The sequence below is a fragment of the Haliotis asinina genome, chromosome 5 (genome assembly GCF_037392515.1).
Source record: "Haliotis asinina isolate JCU_RB_2024 chromosome 5, JCU_Hal_asi_v2, whole genome shotgun sequence".
NCBI lineage: Eukaryota > Metazoa > Mollusca > Gastropoda > Lepetellida > Haliotidae > Haliotis > Haliotis asinina.
In genome coordinates this window covers 56,917,812-56,942,775 of record NC_090284.1, presented here as the reverse complement: position 1 = coordinate 56,942,775, position 24,964 = coordinate 56,917,812, and the positions used below count along the sequence as shown (strand labels likewise).

General features: G+C 40.7%; 1 protein-coding gene across 1 annotated transcript in view; it reads left to right on the top strand.

Moving 5' to 3' along the window:
- LOC137283922 (probable chitinase 10) overlaps window positions 1-24,964 on the top strand; it is a 60,184-nt gene that overhangs the window by 17,164 nt on the left and 18,056 nt on the right. Inside the window, exons 14-26 of the mRNA XM_067815597.1 lie at window positions 602-976; window positions 2,112-2,225; window positions 3,263-3,480; window positions 13,325-13,373; window positions 15,470-15,662; window positions 17,032-17,287; window positions 18,138-18,262; window positions 19,110-19,233; window positions 19,819-20,004; window positions 20,465-20,584; window positions 21,336-21,475; window positions 21,642-21,913; window positions 22,397-22,575. Coding sequence (XP_067671698.1) covers window positions 602-976; window positions 2,112-2,225; window positions 3,263-3,480; window positions 13,325-13,373; window positions 15,470-15,662; window positions 17,032-17,287; window positions 18,138-18,262; window positions 19,110-19,233; window positions 19,819-20,004; window positions 20,465-20,584; window positions 21,336-21,475; window positions 21,642-21,913; window positions 22,397-22,575 — 2,351 coding nt within the window. The remainder of the gene's footprint in view (window positions 1-601; window positions 977-2,111; window positions 2,226-3,262; window positions 3,481-13,324; window positions 13,374-15,469; window positions 15,663-17,031; window positions 17,288-18,137; window positions 18,263-19,109; window positions 19,234-19,818; window positions 20,005-20,464; window positions 20,585-21,335; window positions 21,476-21,641; window positions 21,914-22,396; window positions 22,576-24,964) is intronic.

Sequence of the window (24,964 nt, the reverse complement as noted above, 5' to 3'; positions counted from 1 at the left end):
CTTGCACTTTCCTATTGAAATAGTTTCCCTACTTCAGAATGTGCTCTGATGGACTCCGGTACTGTAAGGTCAGGTGGAATATATATTATTCTACAATTATGCTGGTATGTTTCGTTTTTGCTATTATATGACAAAATTACATGTTATTACCCCTATGACGTGTACAAACAGCTGAAACTGTAAATATGGCCAGCCCGTGAGTAGCTGAAGGCTTGAATACAGACGTGGTCATTTCGCAGAGATGATGGCTCGTCGCCAGTACACAAATACTAACATCGTGAGAAAAAGGTAAATTCAAATGTTTGCGCACTATAGCACTAACAATTACCAAGTGTAACCAGCGTAGAGGCGGTTATGGCGTAACGACTTGTTTAAAGTGTTATCTAATTCTGTGTTGTGTCATCTAAACCTATTTGTATTTTCTTGATAACGAAGTTTGATAAATGTGAGCTGGATCACTGAATATCCATCTGGCAGTTTTACATAACATAGCCATTTTCTCAAAGATGCATGTTAAAGGATACTCTCTGTTAATTTTAGCAATAAAATCGAAATTATGAAGTCATATTGGAAATACTGATTTGTCTTCCATATGTTTCAGCTCATCCTCAGACTCAAACCCAGGCACCGTATCAACAACCGTATCAAGCACCCTATCAAGCACGGTATCAAGCTCCTTATCAAAGACAGTATCAAACTATATATCCGGCTGGACCTCAGGTACAGACTCAAGCACAACCTCAAGCACAGCCTCAAGCTCAACCTCAAGCACAGCCACAAGCACAACCTCCAAGACGCTCGACGCCTGTATCCAACTTCTGTAATGGAATGGCAGACGGCAGATACGCCGATCCCACGAATTACAAGAAGTTTATAGACTGTGTTAGTTCAAATACCTATGTGATGCCCTGTGCCTTGGGAACTGCGTACAATCCCACCACGAAAGGATGTGATACTGCACAGAATGTACCCAAATGATGGGACAATTCATCTGTTGTGCTGGCAACATGTGTAGATGTCATGCTTTTAATTTACAGCCAGGATGATCACTGAGGTTACTCGCATAACACACATAAGAGATCATTATTCCTGTTAATGTAACTCATTCATCTTAGGTAACAGTACTGGATTTGTAAAACGATCTGAAACATACTTTCATTCAAAAAGAAATGTGTCAGTGAAACCGAAGACCCTGTGGAAACTTCGAGTAATGACACATACATTGCTTTCTGTTCCGACAGCACCAAATCTGGACTCGCTGGTTTCTTCAAATCGGTCTCAATATTACCTCATTATAAGCCACACGTCGTGGTTTAACTGAAATACCGATCGCAACGATGTGGAATACCACTCTCTCAAAAACAGTGTATTGTGACGAAGTCTGTATACCAACTAGCCTTGAATGATTGAATGTTGTACTATTTCATAGATAACTGGTATTCAGCAGAATCTGTCGCGATACAATCTTGGAAGTGTCACACACCATCAAAGAGCTGTCAGTTATCTGGACGCTCGAGATTCTTATCCATGACCATATTTGTATTATTGTGATGATAACGAAATAAAGAGTGCATAACCTTTCTCGTGTTAAATATGGATGTATAATGTGTAACATTGTAATGACATCTTATTCATCCCACTCAGTGCACTTGATGACTTACGGCCTGATTCAGAGCAAGTTACAGGTAACTGACTCAAGAAGAGGTGTGTAAGACATTAACGCGCCGTCTACTTTAATGTCGTCTGCTTGTGACAATGTAAAACCGTCTCTACGTCATCCACAGCTCAACATTCTGGCTCACTTAACATATGTAAACTCACCTAAACCAGATTTTGCTTAGTTTCGCTTGCCTCGTTTTGTCTGCTTGTATGCTTTGGCTAAATTCGTGGAAACTCTCTCTACTCTGAATAACGATTATCGCATTTTTTCTCTCGTTTTCATTTTATTGAGATAATTGGGGCTTTATAAGAGGGAAAACTGATACAACTTTATGTCATAATATTTGTCTTCTCTTAAGAACATTTTCAGTGAGAACAGCGCTCCTGTTTAGTTGATTTCAACTATGTACTATATGTGCCGGAGCCTAATTTTGTAAACCTTTTAGTTTCAGGGGATGGGGGTTTCTGTGACGGCAAAGCTGACGGCCTCTACGCTGATCCCACGGATTGTAACTACTACTACAACTGCGCAGGTGGCAAGACACACAGGATGCAGTGCGCCAGCGGTACGGTCTACAGTGCTGCAGGAGGAAGTTGCGACTTCCTTGCCAACGTGCCAGAATGCGCATAAAGACCGGATGATGAGGTTCAGCACCAGCCAGTGTAGCGTCATGTATACAGAACAGCTGTTTGACAATCAGTTAGAACCCTAATCGTAATGTGTCTGATTATTTTTGTGTGTGTATTAATGATGGTAAGTATCGAATGTTAAAATTGGTCATATGGCTTTTTGTTATGCATTCAGAGCATGTAGAAGGGTTATTTTCTGAATCTCCATACATTTTCAGAATGTCACTTTTTGCGGAAAAAAGAGCAGAAACAATACGTTTTCATTAACAGAATACCTGAGTAAAACCCATAAATATACCTCTCTCTTCAATGGTTAAAACATATCGAATGTAATTTACAAGGCCATATGACTCAGTACTTTTCAGTAATCAATAATTTTCCACATAATGTACGACTGCGATTTAGCGCCAATAAAATCATTTGCAGCACCTGTTTTGTTTGTTTGTGATTAACGAAGAGTGCAAGGTCATGTGTGTGGTTGATTCAGACAATGTAGTTGGAATATGAATGAAATACGTCAATCATGTCGGTATATGGTACACGGGCATTTACTATGTAAATGCCATGACGCCTATGTATAAGTGTTCTCACCAGCTGCTTATCATGTCACAAGCCTTTGTCATAAGTCACTCTTGTACTTTTCATATCAATGCTGCAACAGAAATTAAAGAACACCTTATTGTTTCATGTGACAACAGTTAATCTGCTATTCTTTATCAAGTCAAATGAAACACGTGGGTGCTCTTTAACTCCGATTGAGTTTCTGTACAGATATGTAGCCTCAGTGAACGCATGGCATACTTTTGTTTATAGCTTCCTCTCAGTTCATTTCTGTTGAAGCATGAGTTGTGCGTGTTTACAGTCATACAAGTGTCACATACTTTGTATTTGGCGCATTGGGAAATATCGCAATTCCGTAGCTAAGCAGCACACATATTTCTGTCATAAACGCCATCATTTTCTGTTTTGTCAGCAATCGTAAAATCTGCTATAGTTCCTGCCAGTGCACCTGGAACCGGCTTCTGTGGAGGAAGGACGGACGGAGATTACCCAAGTTCTGTGAGCTGTGGGGAGTTCTTCCACTGCATGCATGGTATCACATACGTCCTGGCCTGCGTTCCTGGCTCCGGGTTCAACCCACGTTCTGGCAGCTGTGACGGAACTGACACCTTCAAGTGCACCAGTGATCCTGTTGACGACAATTGAACAAGGTATCAAAAATATATATCGTTTTGAGGTCTGACAAAATAACTCGCCAGTGGTATTTTCACATGGATACCTGATGTAAATTTGGAATGCTATTGAAGAGAAGTACATAGTGGACAAAAAGTTTTAAAGTGACTTTCTTTTGACTACATATATCACTTTTCTATTTTACAGGAAGTGGGCTACTATTATGTAAGACACTTCCACAACGATCTAGCTGTATTAAATTTGAACATGTCAAATAAGTGACCGATAGAATGAACAATATCCCTCTCACTAATACACAAACAGCCCGACCACCCATGGGAGTCTGTGGAACTGATTCTGACCCCCGCTCCTCGTGCTGTCATATGAACAATGTATACTTAGTTCTTCGGGCAAAGACTAATACTTACTACCATGTTCCCATGACAACCGTGTCCCGTCATTCGCATAGCGGTGTCTATGTGCCCTGACAAGAAGTGTAATTTCGTTAATGTTTGCAAGTATATCATAATGCATCAATGCATAAATTGCCGGATGCCAACTTCTTCATTTGAGGAACACGACGTTTCGGGTCATATTCTCCTTCATTAGATTCCGCAGATTTCGAAGCTGACGTTCATTACTTATTGTATTACTTCCAAATGCCCCTCAAAGACTCCATTGTTGAACTGTATTTTTCAGATGTGACGTCGGTTTACGACAACAACCTGGATGATTCAAATTCAAATGGCATGATGTCTTCAAAGCCTCACGAGTCAAACGTTCAGTGTGTCATGTTCTCCTGGACTGGTATTCGATATTAGGGATGTCGTGACGTCCCTGGATGTAAATACGTCAACGGGAATGCTGGCTAAAGGAGATTTGTAATCTGACACACATGTGCATTGCGCACTTTTCTTAGATAACAGTCCAGTCGTCCTCACATCCGCTCTAGTGCACCTCAACTATGTTGTCTAGGCAGGATATAAAGGTTTACTGAAACATTACTTCTTGTTCAACATTCCTAATATTCTTTCAATGGTTATTATGTGTTGAATAAATTTTACATCAAATTGGTTTTGTGCACTGTTATAAATGCAATTCACTATTGCAAGGAGGATCATCAGAAAAAAAAAACAAACGTTTCCTGTAGTGAACAAACGCTCCTCACAGCGACAACATTTTCCGTGTCTTGTTGCTGCCAAAACGTTGTTCTACTTTGTGCTCTGTTTGAGTTCACACCTCACTGATCGTTATATTTCCAAATTAGTTTTGACTGTCACGAAGCCGAATACCGCTCACCTAAATATTTTCGTTTGTCAGTTTCAAATTCTATTTCATTTCAAGTGTCACGAAATTTACAAAGTTACTATGTAACGGGGAAGCTGGGTGTTTTTCCTGTTAGTTTACAATCTCGAGCAATCAGAATACAAATAGATCTGGGAAGTCGCAAATCATGATCAGTCATAAACCTTTCCACAGTCCCTTGTGACAGCGACACCAAATGCACAATGTGTTCGTCAGTATAATTTGGGCTAGAAGGAAAGTTTCCCAAACTCGTGTTACACTTTCCTGGTTTATAGTGAGTGAGTGAGTTAAGACGTAACGTCCCGTCGGTAATATCTCAGCCATATCGTGACGAGTATACATTTGAAATTGAAATGGAATGTGAGTATAACATAAAAAGCTGTCATCAAAGGAAGTAAACAACTAGAATACCATGGCTGCAACTAAAACTAGTATGGAAAGTTAAAAGTGATATCACTATTTGGACAGAACATAATAACTGGCTAATAGATCGCCAACAACTGAAGTTAGATCACCATACTAGGGACCATGGGTAGAGTAATGGTTATAAGGGAATACTTGTTATCTGTTTTAGCTATATCTAAACGACTGCAAACATACACATGATAAATCAAAGATAACATGAACATCCTTGAAGTAAATGTTTGTACAGTGTACCAATACGACTGTGTTATGTACACAACACATCGTTTTTCACATGTATTGGTGATCTCACATAATCATCACCATGATGTTGCAATATCATATCAAGACATTAAATCTACACGCAGATTGTACAGTGGAAGCTGTCAAAACCGCCATTTGTCTGATTCGGCAAGTTGTCAACACTGGCTTAAAATCTCAGTCCCGCCTGTGCCTTGTACATTTATCATCGGCTGTACAATCCACCACATTGTCTAAACCGGATTATTCCTTCAGTCCCAATGAATGCCGGTTTAGACAGCTTCCACTGTATATTAAGAACTGAACATGATGAAACAAACATCTGTAAAGCTGAATAGTAATCCACATTATAAAGGCCATTTTCCTCCCAGCCGTTACTTCGTGTATATTCCTACGAATCTCTGTTATATAACGGCCATGTTTCCCTGTTCTCATAAAATCACCTAGCGGTAAGGAAATCGCAACACGAATTATCTCCCTTCTTTCTATTAAATCAGAACAAGTGTTACTTACATACAATTTGAGAAATGCAAGCATATGTGGGGCTACAAATATCCCTCATATGCCGGGACTTGCGTGAATATGACACTTAAGACACTTAATGGTCAGCTTGTCCTTTGTCAACGAGGGCAATAGATAAACCAATGATCCGCCATTACATGACTGAGTTCTGTCTAGAGGAAACATGTGGGCATCGCGTTGGAGAAGAGATTTTAGTTTTCCCGAAGCATACGGAAATTACCGAGGCCTTACGAATGATCAGTTTTGAAACAACGTCGCTGATTGCACAACTAAATCTAAATGCAACCAAACAACGTCGCTGACTGCACTATTCGTAACTACGTATACTCGCGTCATTCTGGCAAGCCGAATGGCGTCTCATACCCCTCTCATAGTCATGTTTATAAGGGTCCTGTCAAAGCGCAAACAGGTATGAAGATGAAAACAATCTAGTACTATTATCAATGAAAAAGATGGCTCTTAGAATATCCTACATCCCACGGACAAAACAACAATAGGTCATTCCTTTTGCAAATATGCTTCATTGTTGACAATGTATGTTATGTTCTGACATCGCAGAACTCCTTTCGGTCATATTCGTGTCAATGATTTTCCCTTAGTTTATCATTGCTGAGGCAATTGAAATTTGCGTGAAATATTATTTTTTTCACAATAAGAAAAAATAATTATGAACGAAATATGTTACACTTAGGTGAAATGTTGTATAAATGTAATGTTCGTAATGATTATGTCACTAAATCTAGCCCCAGATCTGTTAAATGTATTTATCAGTATTTCAATATTTTCATAAAAATGGATTGGTAGTTCGGTGGGTGCAGTATCACATTCTTGGCTAATAAACCAAGACAGTTGGAATATAGTACAATATGTAGTTATCTTCCACGTAATTGTTTTCATTAAAGATTATGGGCTTTAATTGTTTTGTTTTTGTTTTTTGTTTGAGGGAGGTGCGTTTGAGGGAGGTGTTGTGTTGCGTGCAGTAACCAGTTCCACGTTTTATTTGTGCAGCATATTATACGCTCTTGCAGACAACTGTAGACAGGAGTCGATTTTAAGAAATTGTACCTCAAAAGTTGAAGAGTTCGATCTTAGTTAAGATCGCGATGTTAAATTCATGCTGTCTTAAGATCGTCTTTGTGCAAGTGGATTATAATTAGGGCAATTGTATGGTGATTGTAAAGTTGATTGTAGGGGCCTAAAATTGATTGAAACTAAGAGTGCTCTGTGCAAGCGGACCCAGGTTATAATGGGCTGCTTTTCAAAGTCAATGAGGTTAATTATTGTCATCAAAATTATACTTATTCAGAGAAAAGGCATTAGTCTAACCTGTAAAATTGCGTATCATTATCAGGATTCAGCTTCATTTGTCCCGGACCCGTAAGCAAAGTCACAAACTTTGCTGTCGTCCAACTAACAGGATCAGGTAGTCATTGTTGTTGACTTGGTTGACACGTGTTATCTATCGTATGACATTTGCGCAGATCGATGCTCATGCTGTTGATCACTGGTCTAGGATCGATTATTTCAGACCACCGCCACATAGATGGAATATTGCTGAGCGCGCCGTAAAACTTAACTCACCCACTCATCCAAATGACTTACCTTTTATGCTCACTGCCATTCACACTGGCCACGCCCATGTTTAGCTGTGAGATTGAGCGCAGTGTATAAACAAAATAGCCTCTGAGTCATTTAATTATAATTAAGCTGGTCATATTTTTTCCATTAACTAAATCATAGTGTGTATTATGTTTATAATTTTTGTCGTGCTGCCGGGACACATTGAAAATATTTCATCCATGCCACTTCAGTGTTTCGATTATTGAAATTGTATCTTTGGAAATGGATCAGTAAATTAACATACACAGCTCTGACTGAAGGACACATAAATATAGGGGATACAATATTATGGGTGAATCTTCTGTTTCCATCTATGATGACTGACATCTCTGCTGCCACCGACTAACTGCTTGGGTGCAATATGTTAAGTATATTCTGAAACTATAGTGTCAACATTAATTCAGTTCAATTCAAGGAGCTGCCTATCAAACCGTAGCATTGATATGCATACAATTGTGCGTCTTTGCCTACCATGAAAACATGTACTGATGTCTTCATAGGTACGAAAACAGATTTGGACAGATATGTATCCCGTCGAGCCACGTTAGGTGGTTGTACGAGGACGGTGAGTCCCATGCTGGGGTGTGCTACGTATGTAACGTATGCATGCATGCACACTAGTACTACGTCACGGTGATACACAACATGCCGTTGTGCTTAAAGCACTGACTTGGAGAGAAACGTGATTTTCAGCTGAATTTGAACTGCACTGCTATCACACTCTTCAAAAAAGTAGGGAAAACTGAACGTTGAAGTCTGATAGAAATAAATCCCATTGAGGAACGTTACGGTGACATTCATCTTGTGTATGAAGCATCGTTTCCCGTTATCACATGGGAAGAACGTGAAAAATGTGGGAGCTTCGTACACGTGCATGGGGTGCCATTATGAATCTTGACCTTTTGCAGGCAGGTTGATAAATCACTGTAGATTTTTTTTTCCGATAATTTTCTTGCATCTGTGCATGGTCAGGGTTTTCAGGGTCAAATCACATAATACTGACTGAAAATTGTAAACCTGAAATTCTCATGTCATACTCTAGTCACCTAACAAGGGGGAAAACTGAACGAACAGCTTTGCTTTGAATGAAAGCCATGTAGTAATGCATTCTCAAAACATTCATTATTATTATATCAGCATTGATTCAATCCCATGTATCTACCAATTTCGACAATCGTACATTGAAAGTACAGTTTCCCTACTTTTTTGAAGAGCATATATCCGGTGTGTTAGAACCGGGCATTTATACCGGTAGTAGGTTCCCAGGCAATATACTGGCGGTGTGTTCACAACACGTGGGTATACTGGGAGTGGGTTCACAACACATGGAGTATACTGGTAGTGGGTTCACAGCACAAGGAGTATACTGGTGGTGGGTTCACATGGAGTATATGGGGCCACATGGAGTATATGGGGTCACAACACAAGGGTATGCTGGTAGAGTTTCACAACACATGTATATTACTGGTAGTGAGTTCACAACACATAGATATTGCTGGTAGTGGGTTCACAACACAAGGAATATACTGGTAGTGGGATCACAACACAAAGAGTATACTGGTAGTGGGTTCACATGGATATTACTGGTAGTGGGTTCACAACACAAGGAGTATACTGATAGTGGGTTCACAAAAAAGGGTATACTGGTACTTTGTTCAGAACTAGGGTATACTGGTAGAGTTTTCACAACACATGGATATTACTGGTAGTGGGTTCACAACACATGGATTTTACTGGTAGTGGGGGCACGACACAAGGAGTATACTGATAGTGGGTTCACAACACTAGGGGTGTGCTAACAGTGGGTTCACAATGGCTATGCCGTTCCCGTAAGATGTAATGGCAATGCTTTCGAACTGGTTGTACTGGTTGCAACAGGTCCGTTAGTGATGTGTCCCATCTGCATGTAACCTTATTCCTCGTGGTTCGCTGTAAGTATACTTGTGAAGGATATACAGTCACAGCGTATACTGGCGCTGTTTCTCGGCGTTATATCGGCGTTTATTAGCGTTTTGGTATGATATTGATGTGTTCACACAAGTATATTGACATTGTATTCCCACAGGGTATACAGGTGGTGATCAGAAAAGGTGTATAATACAGGCTATGTGTTCACTTCAGGCATACTGGCAATGTGTTCGCACATGTTATATGGACAATTCTTATACCAGTTCTGTTGGCATTTGTAAGTACTGGTTACTACAGAAATGTGCTCCCAGGGGGACACCAAACGCACGGGAAGAGTGTGGGCACCTGCATTTCTTCAGTGCATATACCAGGTATATGGGTAGCGTGCTCACGTCGAGTTCACGGGTAGCATGTTTGCACCGTGAATATTGACACTGTGTCCTCGTCGGGTATATTGGACAGATGTTCGCATCGGGCATACTTGCAGTATTTGCACCGGGTGTATGCGATGTGTTTTACTGGTAGTGTGTTCAAGCCAGGTTTACTGGTTCACGCCAGGTGTGTTCGCACCTACTGTATTAACGACGTGTTTTCTCAAAGTATAGCTTTAGTGTGTATATTAACTACATTGTAACTAGTGTGTAGCCTAGTAACACAATTATTCCGACTTACAAGCTGAACTCCACGCCACAGGGACACGCTCAAAGTGTATACAACACGTTGGACTCTATCACCACGGATAAACAGAGCTGTCTGTGCGGCGCAAGGAGCTTAATACCCATGTGAATTATACCACCGGGTACCCATGTTCGGCTGAGTGAAGGGACAAATTTGAATAAAATCACTGGCCTGAGGTGTGACCACATATGTGTTTCGTTTATATGTTTATACTAAGAGGGAAATCAGGAAATTTAAGAGCGGTTGCATGTGATGGAAAGGTCGATAATCAGAACTGATGTTACACAAACAAGCCGCTAACAAAAGTTTGATGGCCTGCATAACAGTCGAAATGAGGATGTAAGAACATTTTTTCATATGAAAAGCACTTCTATATCATAAATATAAAGTCAGCGAGAGTATCATAAACCCAGTCCCGTTGGTGTTGTCATGATGTTATGTTTTGCAGAGGAATAATTCATCCAGCTGAAATTATATATAAATACTGTAATGGTGCCTTAGGTGAATATCATGTTCGTCTGGTATATGATTTTACTCATACCAGTTGCCAGTTTAGAAAACACAACACATTTAATGTGTAAAATTTATATTCTACTCAGAGAAAGTTAAAGAACCCCCGGATTTTTGTTTTGTTGTAAACTGTTTTATTGTCCAAATAGGGATTGGGCACAAGTGCCCCACATCTTGTGTTGTTATTCTACATTTTTATACTGCTTTGATCTAATTCTGTGATCTCATTCATTTTTATCTTTTGAAACATCCGGAGCAAATATATCTAATAAAAGCCCATGCAAGTCTATAATATGTCACAAGTCCCTATGACTGCAGAAAATGAAGAAAGTCTCTAAGTTTCTTATATTTCATTAAGAAAATTTATGACAATATTCTGTAGAAGATCTTCACCATAGAGGCTAGATGTAGTCTACTAAATTTCCTTTGAGTTCATGCAAATTTTGTCAATACAAATCTGTGTTACACAACGCTGGTTGCACTGACAGAGTGGTGATTCGTTTCACTCTGTTCTCAGGACACGGCTGGCTATGTCGAAATTAATTCGCCCGGCTGAATGCAGTGAGTCTTGTAAACTCACTGGGCAATTAAACCGGGTAAATCTACAGAACAAAAGTGGTTCAAAGTGTCCCACCTTACGGCCTCATAACCGATAACATTATGTTACCACAGAGTGCAAGTTGCATACATTACAATCTAATTGAACAATTGATATGGGTCCCTCAGCTGTTCCTCATGCACGGTCACACACCAATCAGTCACGACCTGCTCGTAGACAGTATCACATGTTTCCTTTGCGTCATTAAATGTCTGTTTCATCCCGTCTTTATTTCCGGGAGTTAGCTGGTCATCGTTATAGTGCCAATAAACCACGAGAGATTTTAATCACGTGACAAGCTTGTCCACTCCCGCTGTCGTGTTATATAATTATTCAATTATTTGGAATATCGTGTCAGATTGATCGACCCCCGTGTGTGATACGTCTGTCAGATCGTATATATAAGCGTGTGACTGTCAGGCAAATCTGACCTGACTACTTAATACATGGTGAGTATATGGTGACCGTATATGCGTGGTTTTCAACGTATGTCATATAAAATTGGTTTGTTATTTCCTAACCGAAATAGAGCTCGACATATCAATGCCCATTTAATGGCTCTACATGTACAACCTGAACTAACCTGATGCATTGCCAAATATTATGTTTCGACTGGAACGTTTGAGGACCAGCATCAAGTAGAAAAGTACTTGTTTAACACTAACATTTGATATTTCTGCTTTGAGAAGCCGTTCTGTGTACAGAGCATTCAAATCAATGTTTTCCCTGTTTTCCTTTGGCAGGGCGCAGTCCCTTGCAGTTTTTATGTGGCGCCTGTCCTTTTTAGTTGACTCCTGTTTTTTTATATAATATTGAATATATGCTTGGTGTTTAGTTTCTATGTGCGACATTGGAGTTGAGTGGAATAAGAGTGTTTCTTTTGGAAGTCGTCTTGGATCCTGGGGGTATAGATCTCTTAACTACAAATGCATGCAAGCTTCATCGCACTGAGTCTTCTACTATTAAATGTTGCGCTCATGGGTATTGTTTATAGATCGACTAACCAGGAAGTGCATAGCTACGTCTTAAATGCACCCTTCGCTGTTGTGCAGTTAAAACATTCTCATATTCCTGCTAAAAAGAGGTGTAATACCTCTCCATGCTCTGTCCGCGGCTTCCTCGAATACTAACTGGAAACAACCTGTTATGTATACACGTTTGACTATTTATCAAGAATGTATAACATTTTTAGTCACGATATGGTTGAAATATTCACGTTGTGACTACAAATCTTTACTCACTCACCCATTCACTCACTGACACACTCGCTGACTCACCCATCGACTCGGTTATAATTGAGAATTGACAATTACGGTACAGTGTTAATATTTCCGTACAGTGAAACACAAAACCCCACTGTCCGTTACTTCTTGTGACCAATAAAATAGTGTATGAAATAAGGTCAGTCCGATAGCCTGGGCTAGATTTCTGACGTACAAGTATACAGCTTATCAGCCCGATTGTCTGGTAAAAAAATAGATCTTCCATAATATCTGAGTAAATTCACCATAATTTGATGTCTGGTCTGGATACATCCTTAACATGTTGAAGTTACCAGCTGAGTTACCAGCTCAGGTCTGGCCGGGTTTTTGGTTTATTTCGTACAATGCCATAACCCCCCTTTAATAACCTGGGTTCCCAGTTTAGTGTCTCATGATAACTGCATGTTATCAGGCTCGTTAAAACGTTTAATCATTTAAAGTCACAGTGTATCCATCTGAACAACTCTCCCACATGAGAAGATTAACGCATTGTTGAATAAGCACGTATGTCGCAACCAGTACAACCATTCATGTCAATTCCATGCAACAAACTTCAACTGAATGGATCAAGCTGCCCACTCCCTTTGCTAACAAGCAACAACACATTCGGCAGAAATATTTTGTAAAAGGCAGCCTTCAGCTTTTATCCTATGAGCAAATAAAGGTTTCAAGCAAATATTTGTTCACCAATTTCAAAGATTGTATCCTAAAGGGTTATGTTATTGCTAGCGATATTAGTGTTTATTAGGTGTAAAAAGTTTGCACATGTCGTATCACGCGTACCGTGATGTTGCAGATGCTGGCGCTGTCCTTCATTCTGTCTTGTCTTTGGCTGGCTACATGCGGTGAGTACAAGTTCCTGGAGGTGAGTTTCGTTAAACGGACTTGGTCTTTAAAGAATCCTTGGTAGGGCCATGGTGGGAAGCTCGTTTGGCCGATACGATCCCCGATTACTGGTAAATGTTGTCAACAGTGGGTTTATTGTTTTAGCAGAATATACACACGTCGTGAGGTGAGGTAAAATGAAGTTTAGCGTCGCACTTAAGAATAATTCGCTCATATAACGACGTGTATGGGTGTGTATGTGTGGCTGCTTGTACTAGCCCAGACTTAAGCTGGTTATATAGTGCTGAATCAATGAGATATGATGCCGCATTTAAAGCATTCTCTTCCCACAGAGGTTACGATTTGGGTCCGCTAGGGGATTTTACGAGAAGTGCCAAATAGGGCCGTATTAGAACAGAGGTTGCGTAAGATGATATGACAGGAGTTACCTGTACGGGAAGAGAATGAGTATCACGGGGCCGGAGATCGAACCCGCGATCTTCCGCTCTCCGGGCGGACGCACTAACCACTACACCACAGAGAAGGTCTATACACTTCGATATGGAGCAGATGTCACTGCCTTTGTGAGAAATACATAAGCTACTGTTATAACGAATTCAATGTGCTACTAGTTTTACTTCGGTATAGCCATAGTATGTTATAACGGATTCGGTGAATTAAAGCAAATGGCGCAGACAAAAACAGTTCGATATATCCACCAATCCGCCAATAGTTGTTGTTGTAGTACTCGCAGCAGTAGTAGTTGTAGGAGGAGGAGGAGGAGGAGTAGTAGTAGGAGTAGCAGTGGTAGTAGTAGTTCTTGTTGCTGTCGTAGTAGTAGCCGCGGTAGTAGTGGTAGTGGTAGTTGTAGTCGCGTAGTCGTAAAGAAGTCGTAGATGATGTTGTAGTTGAAATACTGGCTGCTTGCAGCAGCAGAGGCAGTGCTAGCGGGTGTGGCAGTTACTGTAGTAGTAACAATTCTTGTATTTGTAGTACTAGCTGTTAACGCTGTAATGTTCACAAGATCTACAGTGTGGTCTGCAGTGTGGATGTTCTTATGGTTCTGAAGTACAACAGCTACCGTAAAAAAGCAACAAAATCGTAATCGTAGGATCGAACCCGAGGGACATCACATTACACACCCTTCTCTGACAGTAGCGGACTGCAGATTCACAGTCTGAACAACCAGTTACCTCCCTTCACACGGAAGTCAGCGGTCACAGCGAACTCCGGCGACCGAAGTGTAGCATCCATTACAAAAGACAATGCAACGATGGATATTGTGGGTGTTGATGAGCGCGTTCTCCGCCTGGTGACTATATGTGTATCAGCATGGCCAGGCCAGCAAGGGTATTTATTATTAGTCTATGAATAATGTTGTATCTGAAGCGGTGAATCACCTGTACAGCCTACAGGTAAAACTTCACTTGCCCACATTCAGTGTTTGTTCTGCTTGATGGGGAAGTTGAAAAGCGGTGCAGTGTTTGCTGTTACAGGGAGCTCCCATGAGCTGTTAAAAATCTCATTTTAGTAAATGAATATGATACATGCTGACACAGAAATACATTCGGGTGGGCGACGATTTTGTGCGACGGGACAGGTGAGTGCGACATTTGAACCTGTCCCTCGGTCTAAAACCACTATCCATGGGGATTTATCATTCGATTTCTGTTACGAGTCTGTACATTTACATTTTACGCATGCTTGAGGTCGGGCTTGATAATAAGTGGTTGATTATAAGTGGTCGTTATTCAGCTCCGTGCACTGATACTCGTGATATCAATCACTCGATTTGTAGATCGCTCAGATAAATTATTGTCCTTACGCAACAAAAGTTATCCTGAAAATTGTGCTCCGCCTCCTGCCCCCCTTAAAACATGTTTGTCGTAAGAAACGACTAACAGCATCAGGTGTTGAGGCTATGCTGACTTTACCGACACATGTCAACTATCTAAGTGCTCATGAAGTTGATCACTGGATTGTCTGCTTCTGACGAATTTTACAGAGCGACCCAATATATCTGGAATATTACTGAGTGCGTTAGACAAACGAACAAACAAAAGCATGCCTTCTGTGTAATGTTGACCTGCATCTGACCTCAGTTGTTTGTTTCCAGCCATGACGTGTGAGCGTGTCGTGTGTTACTACACAAACTGGGCCCAGTATCGTCCTGAGAGACAGAAGTTCTTCCCGGAAGATGTGGATGCCACTAAGTGCACACACATCAACTACGCGTTCGCCAAGCTCGTTGGGAACCATCTGGCACCTTATGAATGGAACGACGATTCTACAGACTGGTCCGAAGGAATGTATGTTGTGGATTCGAAACTTTCCGTTATACAAAGTTTAGTGTTAAGAATATAGCTATACTGAACTGCAAAAGAAACGCAACTCAGCTTTTTGGTCAGGTTTTTAAACAGAAGACATAAGCATAACCTTTTACTTTTCACTTTTTCGAAACATGCGCTTCTTTTGCTGTTCAGTACATGTTGTCAGTGTGACAAACAGTATTTGCAAGCAGCTAGGACGGGTGATTCCAAGATCACCAAGATCTTCACTGCGTTACCGTGATACGGGCTGCTTTGCAGTAACTTGGGTGTGATGAAACAGCTACATCGACCTTTTGAAACTAACAATATTTTGCTTTTCAAAGGGTTACCTGTGTTGGAATTAGCGCAATGCTTGCCTTAAACATTTTTCACGGTCCGCAGTGATCATACTTTAATCACCGAGTCGTCTGATTCATAGGCAGTGCGGCCCGGCGTAAAACAAAATTCACCTCAATACTCCCGCCTCACTGTAAAAGCCTTGGAGATTGTGATCACGTATATCGTTAACATGATAGTTATCAAGAACCAGGGCCGTGTTTCACGCTACGACTGTCGTTAGTCCATGTTACAGTGTAGGAAGTACGACAGTTTCGTGGATTCTATTGTGGCGTCAGCGTATCATGCATGTGAATGCGTTCAGTAACGCTCGGGCTGAATTACGAAAAATATATATCTACGCTTCTCACACTGAACGCATAATATACAGAGTTTGTAGGGTGTCCCACTTAACACGGTATTTACACTGACGCGCACAGGCTAAATCAGTCTATTTGGTCATGTGGGCGGGAGGATGACAGCCTTTAAGTCGGGTTACTTTAACACGGGACCCGTGAAAATCTCGGTTAGAATTGGTATTCAGTAACCCAGACTGCTAACGGGATGGTCAGGATTGCTCACATGGTTATCGGCTTCCATTTGCAGAGACCTATGGTCACGCTGTTGGCCACTGAATTGTCTAGTCAAGACGCGATTATTTACAGACATCATATAATAGCTGGCATATTGCTGAGTGCGGCGTGCTGAATTCTGTCACTAATACTATAACACAACGTCATAAACAAAATACAAACATGCTATTTCTGTACGAATACCTCGAGGCAATCTCATGAGTTTTTTTGCCTAATAGTAACACATTTGAAAGGATATTTGGGTTCATTCTGTAGAATAGATGTGTACGTGCGTGTGCTACATAATTCTACACATGTAGCATATGTATTGTCACCACTTGTGTCAAAATATCACGAAGCAACAGTTCGTAGAAATGAAAGTACTCCTCTTTAAATACGTCAGTGGTCAGAACTATGACGACGGACTGCACTGTTTCATCGGTCCTTTGCCCTACACCCAGGTATGAACGGCTACACAAGCATGCCAAGGAACAAAACCCCGACGTTAAGATATTGTTGTCAGTCGGTGGCTGGAACATGGGGTCGGCAACGTTCACCTCTATGGTGAAAACAGCAGCCAATAGACAAGATTTCGCAAACAGTTCTGTGAAGTTCCTCAGAGCAAGAAAGTTCGACGGCCTTGACCTTGACTGGGAGTATCCAGGAAAGCGAGGAAGCCCTCCAGAGGATAAGCAGAAATATGTTGAGCTACTTAAGGTAACAGATATTCATCAGTACCTGTTAGCTTTGTCTAAAGCTTAAAAAGTCCATCGATACTAATGTGTCTTGTACAGCAACGGCCAGTATCTCTGTTTTACCTTTCCAATCACAAATGTCTTCGCAATAGGCTTATATACAGCCTCAGACACAGGCAAACCAACAAGCCCTATCTTGCCATGTTTTATTAAAAATACAATTAGTTATATCATTGAAGGTTGTCCCTCTTGGTAGAAAATTTAATGTAATTGACAGGCTTCGGGATTTTCATAATACATACGCAGACCTTGCCTTTAAAGCATCTTGCTTGCACCCCAACTACATTGTTGTTCGACTCCTCATTGTTCTTGACCCGTGAAGATCCCGGTTAGGATTGCTTTTCTTCCACAACCCATGCTTTTGGTCAAGCTGGGTGACTTGGTTGACTCATGTCATCGCATTCCAATTGCTTCGGTCGATGATCGATGGTCATGATGTTGATCACTGGAGTGTCGGGTCCAAGCTCGATTATGTACAGACCGCCGCCACATTGCTGGAATATTGCTGAGTGCGACTTACCTTTAGACTCACTCACTCCCATTATTCTCGGTGCCCTTGGCTTGGTACTTAATTCAGAAGTGATACTAGTTTAACCAAGACATGATTGTAACAGATGGCATTATCTGTGTTCTACCAGCATATTTACTTATAAGAGTTGGGGCGTTTAGTTTCAGTCAGTTTACTCAAGACATAACTGCTTAGCTGTCGAATTTGAGCATATAATACGTGTCAGGTTACATTTGTTCCGTTGCCAGTGCAATCCACTGCAGTGTTTCCTGAAATGGTTACAGAAACTTATCTGTATTAACAGACGCTGGTGAATGTGTTTGATGAGGAAGCGAAGACAGCCAGCAAGCCTCGTCTCCTGCTGACTGCCGCGGTGCCTGCTGGGAAGGGAAATATCGATGCTGGCTATGATATCCCTGCTATTTCAAAGTATGCAGTGAATACGTTTTTGGCATTAACCATAATGGTTTGTAATAGCCCATTCAAAATCTACTTGTCATGAACAGATATAAATAACATCAGTGGCTTAGGCTGGTTTTCTGGTTAAGGTGCGCTTCCGCTACATTGAAGTGCAAACACAGATTCAACAGGAGGTCTTTAAAACGTCAGTTCTAGCAGAATATTCTAGACCATTCTAGACAACACGATTTGGAAATACTAAATACATATGTTGTTCCACCAGGTGAAACGTGAGTAAAAGAGTCAGTCGTTCCTAATGCCTTGCTTAGTCTCACCATGTTCGGGAAACACCTGATTCTCAACGCGGGTTGACGTTACAAGAAGGGTTGATTCTACGTTTAGGTTGGGTGGTGGGCTAGCCCAGTGATTAAAGCTTTCGCTCATCACGCTGAAGTCCCGGGTTCGATTATCCATATGGATACAATGTGTGAAGTCCATTTCTGGCGTTGCCCGCCGTGGTATTGTTGGACTATTGCTAGAAGCTTTGTAAAACTCACTCAATCACTCAAAGTTTAGGTAGTGAAGCGTTATGTAGGAGTAAAAATTGATCTTAATCAATGAAGCCAATAATATTTGATTTTCTTGGGACCATATGGATATTGAACTCTATGTTTATATCCATTTTCTGGAATACTGAGCACAAACGTTGTGTGACAAACCAAATATTGTAATGAGGCGAAACATGCAATCTTACGCCAGGTTACAGGATCCTGGAATATGAATGTGTGAAATACTGGACTGTCTCTATGGAATGTCCCAGCCAGCCTAAAGGTAATTAGCGGCACAGTGTTCAATTATCCGACACCTACAACTTCAGATACTTGGACTTTATCAACATCATGACATACGACCTTCACGGTTCCTGGGACAAAACTACCGGACACAACAGTCCTCTTTATGCTGATTCCAGTGAAAAGGGGGAGAGCCGCTATCTTAACGTCGTGAGTGTCATTCATTTATATTCGTTCCCCATACTTATACTGTGCTTAAAATGAAAGTAATCGTTTTGTATTTATGAATCTGCTATCGACGCTGCATAACGATTCAAATACGTATGTATGTGTTTGAGATTCAGAGAGAGGGTGCGATGGTATAAAGAAATGTATTTCGTCTTGTGGAATGCATGAAACAATGGTAACTGTAACAGTACTTGATTTTTCAACAAAAACACTATTGCAAGATATTTGGGTGTTTTCTTTAAAAAAAATAATATATATAAAAGAGCACTGAGTCTAAGTGTAATAATCTAATACACCAAGTCTTCATTGAAAATACCATTCGATTCCGTTATCGCTACAAGAAAGGGGTGCTGATTGCCCCGAAAGTGTTCTTACATTAGCATGACTCAATGGTCTGTCTCTTGATGTCGAGGGTCTTTGTCAAGGAATAGTCAGTCCCGAGTCACTACAATGTTACATCGCGACATAACATCGATGAATTGATGGATGGATGACGTAATTTGGGAAAGTTTTACTGAATTGTCAACAAGCATCAAGTCACTGTCATCATCTCTGAATGTTCTTCAGGCCTGGGCAGCTGAGTACTGGGCCAAGAACGGAGCTCCCAAGGAGAAGCTGGTGATAGGGCTACCCACATACGGTCGGACCTTCACCCTGGTGTCCCCCGACGACAGTGGTCTGGGGGCACCTGCTCGGGGACCGGGCACTGCCGGGAGGTACACCAGGGAAGCAGGCTTTTTGTCCTACTATGAGGTGAATTTCTCGTAGCAGCATCTACAGTGTTTAGTTATATTGGTTGGAGATTTTACATTTGTCAATGTTTTTCATCTGACTGCGAAGACAGATATTGAAGAATGCTCATATGAGTGGTACTGTAACATTATTAGTAGTTTTACCCTAATTTTAAAATTCTTTTTAAATTTCTTTAAGTCATTTTTCCAAAAAGCAACACGATTGGTAGATATTTTTTGAAGACTATGTATCATTGATAAATAATCTCTATATTTTATATACGTAATGTTTAGTTAATGTTAAATCTTACAAGTGTTTTGTATAATTACATTTCAAACGTCATGGCCTAAACATCTTTTGTATACCATCAGAATACCCTATGCTGTAATCAAGGTGAAATTTCACACCTTTCGATATTTTAAATCATCTTGAACTTGTAGCTGATATGCAAGGAATTATTTAAAATTTGCTTGAATCCCAGATCTGCGAGTTGATAAAGGAAGGCGCGGATGTCCATTACATCGAGGACCAGAAGGTTCCATACCTGGTCAGCGGCAACCAGTGGGTGGGTTATGACGATAAGAACAGTCTCGAGACCAAGGTACGTATGCGAGAATGGTCTTCCAGATTCTTCAGTGAGAGTGGTTTTACTCCGCTCATAGCAATACTGAAGCAATATCACGGAGGGGATACCTGAAAAGGGCTTCACTCATTGTACCAATGTGGGGAATTAAACCCAGGTCTTCTGCCACACTAGCGAATGTTCTAGCCACAAGTCTACCCAACTACCCTGCAGAATCTAAAAATCTGGTGGCGTATCCTGTATGTAGGATGCCGATCAGAACAGTCTCGAGACAAGATTACGTATGGTAGAATCGTTTGTGGCTGGAGATAATATTTTTAAAGTTAAAGTTTTAAAGTCTCGAATAATGTCGAATGTGTAGATTTCCTCAGCTCTGGGTTTCATTTGGATTGTTTATTTTATGGATTATATGAAAATAATGTAACATAAAGTTTATTTCTGGGACACAACGTGAGCTAAGATCAAGGTAAAGTATCGGTGATAGATCAAGGAAAGTATTGGTGATGTGCCCTTCAAGCTTAGTTGGATTTATAACCGACTAACCAATTGGTTACTAACTGTGGTTTATCAGAGTAAACCACATTGAATCATTGCAAAGGATACTGCAGGTATCCAGTAGTTTCTGGAATGTGAAATGTTTGTGATATGACATGAACAGATTTGGGAATCGACACTACTTCGGGGTAGCCAACACTGAAAGCCGTATATGTGAGGTTTCTGAAACGCTTCTGACAGGGAGATGATTTGACACAGTATAATATGTCCACAGGTAAAGTTCATGAAAGACCAGGGATATGGTGGAGTGATGATGTGGGCTCTAGACCTGGATGACTTTACGGGATCCTGTGGAGGAGGGCCATACCCGCTGCTTAGTGCTATCAACGGGCAGTGTGCCCCTGAGGGTGGGAGGTACTGATTTTCAAGAATTGTTGATCAGTCTCATTATTCAATTGTTGGAGATTAGCTACAACTGTGCTTGATTAGGACCAATGAATATGCTTGCTGAGTGTGTTTCGAAACAGTAAATAATAGGTAGATGCTGACATTCTAACCATGTTGTGTTGTATATTTCAAGAACTCCCAAACCCACTGTTAAGCCACCCCAGGCTTCCACGACAGGCTCATCCGCTGGAGTGACGAGTACACCAACTTCTTCAACTAGTGCTTCATCTAGTATTTCGACAAGTGCTACAACTAGTGCCACAACTGCTTCAACAAGTACGTCAACAACTGCTTCAACAAGTACGTCAACAACTGCTTCAACAAGTACATCAACAACTGGGGTACCAACGACAGCGCCACTCCCAACAAACAAACCCACAGACAAACCTACAACTCCAAAGCCAGGTGGGCACCACGGATAAATGTTGTTGGTCGTGTGTGCACGTATGCGTGCCTGCGTATGTGTGTGTTTGTGTGTAAATCTCCTGGAATTTTGCTAAAAATAATGGAACCGTACTTACTTCCTCACCCAAACGAGGTAGCATATGTTCCCATTCAAAGGGAGACAATTCATGAGTCGCTGCAAGTTATGTTTATTGTCCTACGCAATCTGAGAATCCTCAATATGACCTCTACAACCTATTTATGTGGCTTGGTATAGGAACGTGAAATGTCAATTACATTTAGCAAATTAATTTTGATAAAACAATATTAAATTTACAAACTCCAATGATGTGATGGAATGTTTCGTGGGTATCAATAATACCCACAATGTCCCCGTGCCTGATTTTGATTCTAATCTTACAAACGTCTCACATTTTTGGTATCTAGACAATGCTGAATAGTTGCAGTCCAGCATTACAGTTATAATGTGAAAACTTTTTTCAGATTTAATGAACTTCTGCGAAAACAGACCAGATGGTCTATATGCTCACCCTGCAGACGACCGCCATTTTATTCAATGCTCCAACGGTGTCACCTACATTCGCTCCTGTGCCCCCGGCACTGTCTTCAACCCACTGCACAACGTGTGTGACTGGCCACATAACGTCCGTTCAGCTGAGGATGCATAGAATATAATTATCACCGTTATTTATAAACATAACACTGTTTAAGTGTATTACATGAATTACCTTCCCCGCTGTTGTTTCTCATATAACTTGCCAATATTTATATACAGGACAAAACAAGTTACGGATATTGGTATTTTTATAATTGATATTTTATCAGTGTGTGAATGAGTATATAGATCATTATTCAAAATTAAAAATATTCTTAACTTTTTTGTCAGAACAGTTCGATAGTCTTAAATTGCTTCGCCAAGGAATGGAGGTTAGTGAATATTGCCAGTGAACTTAATTTCGTTATATGCAGCAGGCCCTAGATCTAGGACAACTACCAACATGAAAAATACATTGTACAATTTTACCTATCAAGGCTACCCCATAGTATATAATTTCAATTTGAGATAAGTGGTTTCCATGGTACGTGGTGATTTCGTAAGAAATTACATTCTGTTTGCACTAGGATAGGAAAGATAAGTACAACAGCTAGGGCCTTGCTTCATATAGATTAATCGGATACAAGCCGCAACCCCTTAATTAACGAACTTAGACTCTCCCAATTTGTTACCACGGTCTGAAATTCTATCGATTACCACAGATCCACTCCAGCATGATTCAGCGGATCGGCACTGCTGAATGTTCAAAATTCCATGGATTAGGCCGTAATCGGTTAATTGTATGGGATATGAGTCTTGTCAGGGTGGGCTTGGGTTGGGTTGTATGTATTTGTTTGTATTTATGTTCGTTTGTATACTCGTTGATCTTGTACCACCGGTGGTGGTTTTGTGAGAAGTTGAAGTGGCTTGGGTTACATAACCGTTAAGATATTTTATACACGATGATCATAGCTTATAGTGTCATATGTTATCGTGGAACATCATGACATAGGTTCAAGGTAAAACAAACCCAAAATAATATTACATCATGACGACAGTGTGACGAGACCACTGAGCAAAGTTAACCATTGCAACGTGTAATACATGCATTGTCGCGAAGTGTGGTACATTGTGTATCTTTACAATGAAACGTTAAATGCTCTATTAGTTTGGGAAGCAACCAAACAACTAACCAAACAACCCAGCATGTTTACATGAACTGTAACATCACTTGTAACTAAAGGAAACTTATCTTACTAATGTCCAGTCTGTTTTACAAATGTCCGCTTTGGAAATTGTTGGAAATAAATTTTATGTATGTACACGAACGGTGTCTTTATCACATCACTGACGCTTGTGAATTATAGTAACAATCTGAACGGACATTTTGCTTGTGATTTGAACAGACATTTTGTTCTGCTTTTAAAATATAACACAGTCAAAGGAGGGGTATTGGCCGCGATTATTTAACAAGAAACAGACTGCACTTGGTGCTTTAGGTAAAAGGTGAACAGTTCTGTCCACTGAGGACCACTGAGGATCAGTGATGACACCAGGTGTTCGTATAAAGGTTGCGCAGGTCCTATAACTACATGAGAATTTCTGTATAACGACTTCCTACTTCTCTGTAAGGACGTTTCAAGACTTCTTCTTCTCCCTTAGCAAAGGGACTGAGTTTAGTTTTACGCCGCTGTCAGCAAAATTCCAGCAGTATCATGGTGGGAAGGGGGTAGGTGGGGCACCAGAATGGATTTCCCACATGGGTACCGAACCCGGGCCTTCGGTGTGTGTGACGCGCGAACGCTTTAACCACTTACCAGTGCCATCACCCCATGTAAAGTGAATTCTCAGTGAGGGTATAGAGTTAATGCAATCATTGATATTGATTTGATGAAGTGGATAGGGTGGAAGAGGGTTTGCATTGGACATGTGTTATGATGGGAGGTGCCACACCACCAAACGAAGTATAGCTTGTATAAGTGAATAGGGGCGGTGAGGTAGCGATAGTAAGTTAATGTTAACGTATGGGATCTATCAATATCTTAGCGATAAGAGAGCTTCGAAAATCTAGGCCCAGGTGGTTAAAGCTTTTGCTTGTCTCGCCGAAGGCCCAAGTTCGATTCCCCAAATATGTACACTATGTGAATCCCGTTTCTTGTGTGATATTGCTGGAACATTGCTCAAGCCGATACAAACCCACTATTGAGGACAGTTTAACCTTTATTGATTGCCAGTGCCTTTAAAGCGGACACTCGGGAGCTGGTTAATGGTAATACGTTATATTGGTTTAGGACAATGTGCATGCCCAAAGAATCACACATAAAATCATGTAGAAAACATGGTTTTCAGTGCAGGGAATATGCGATATTGTTATTGCATAGGATTCATGTAAAATATTTTTTGTAATGTGTTGAAGAAAAAATTAAGAACCATTTCGTCATATGTACCTATATACAGTATTTTCTGAAGCATTTCAACCGTTCATTAATAAAACATTAGATTCATCACATGTTCAT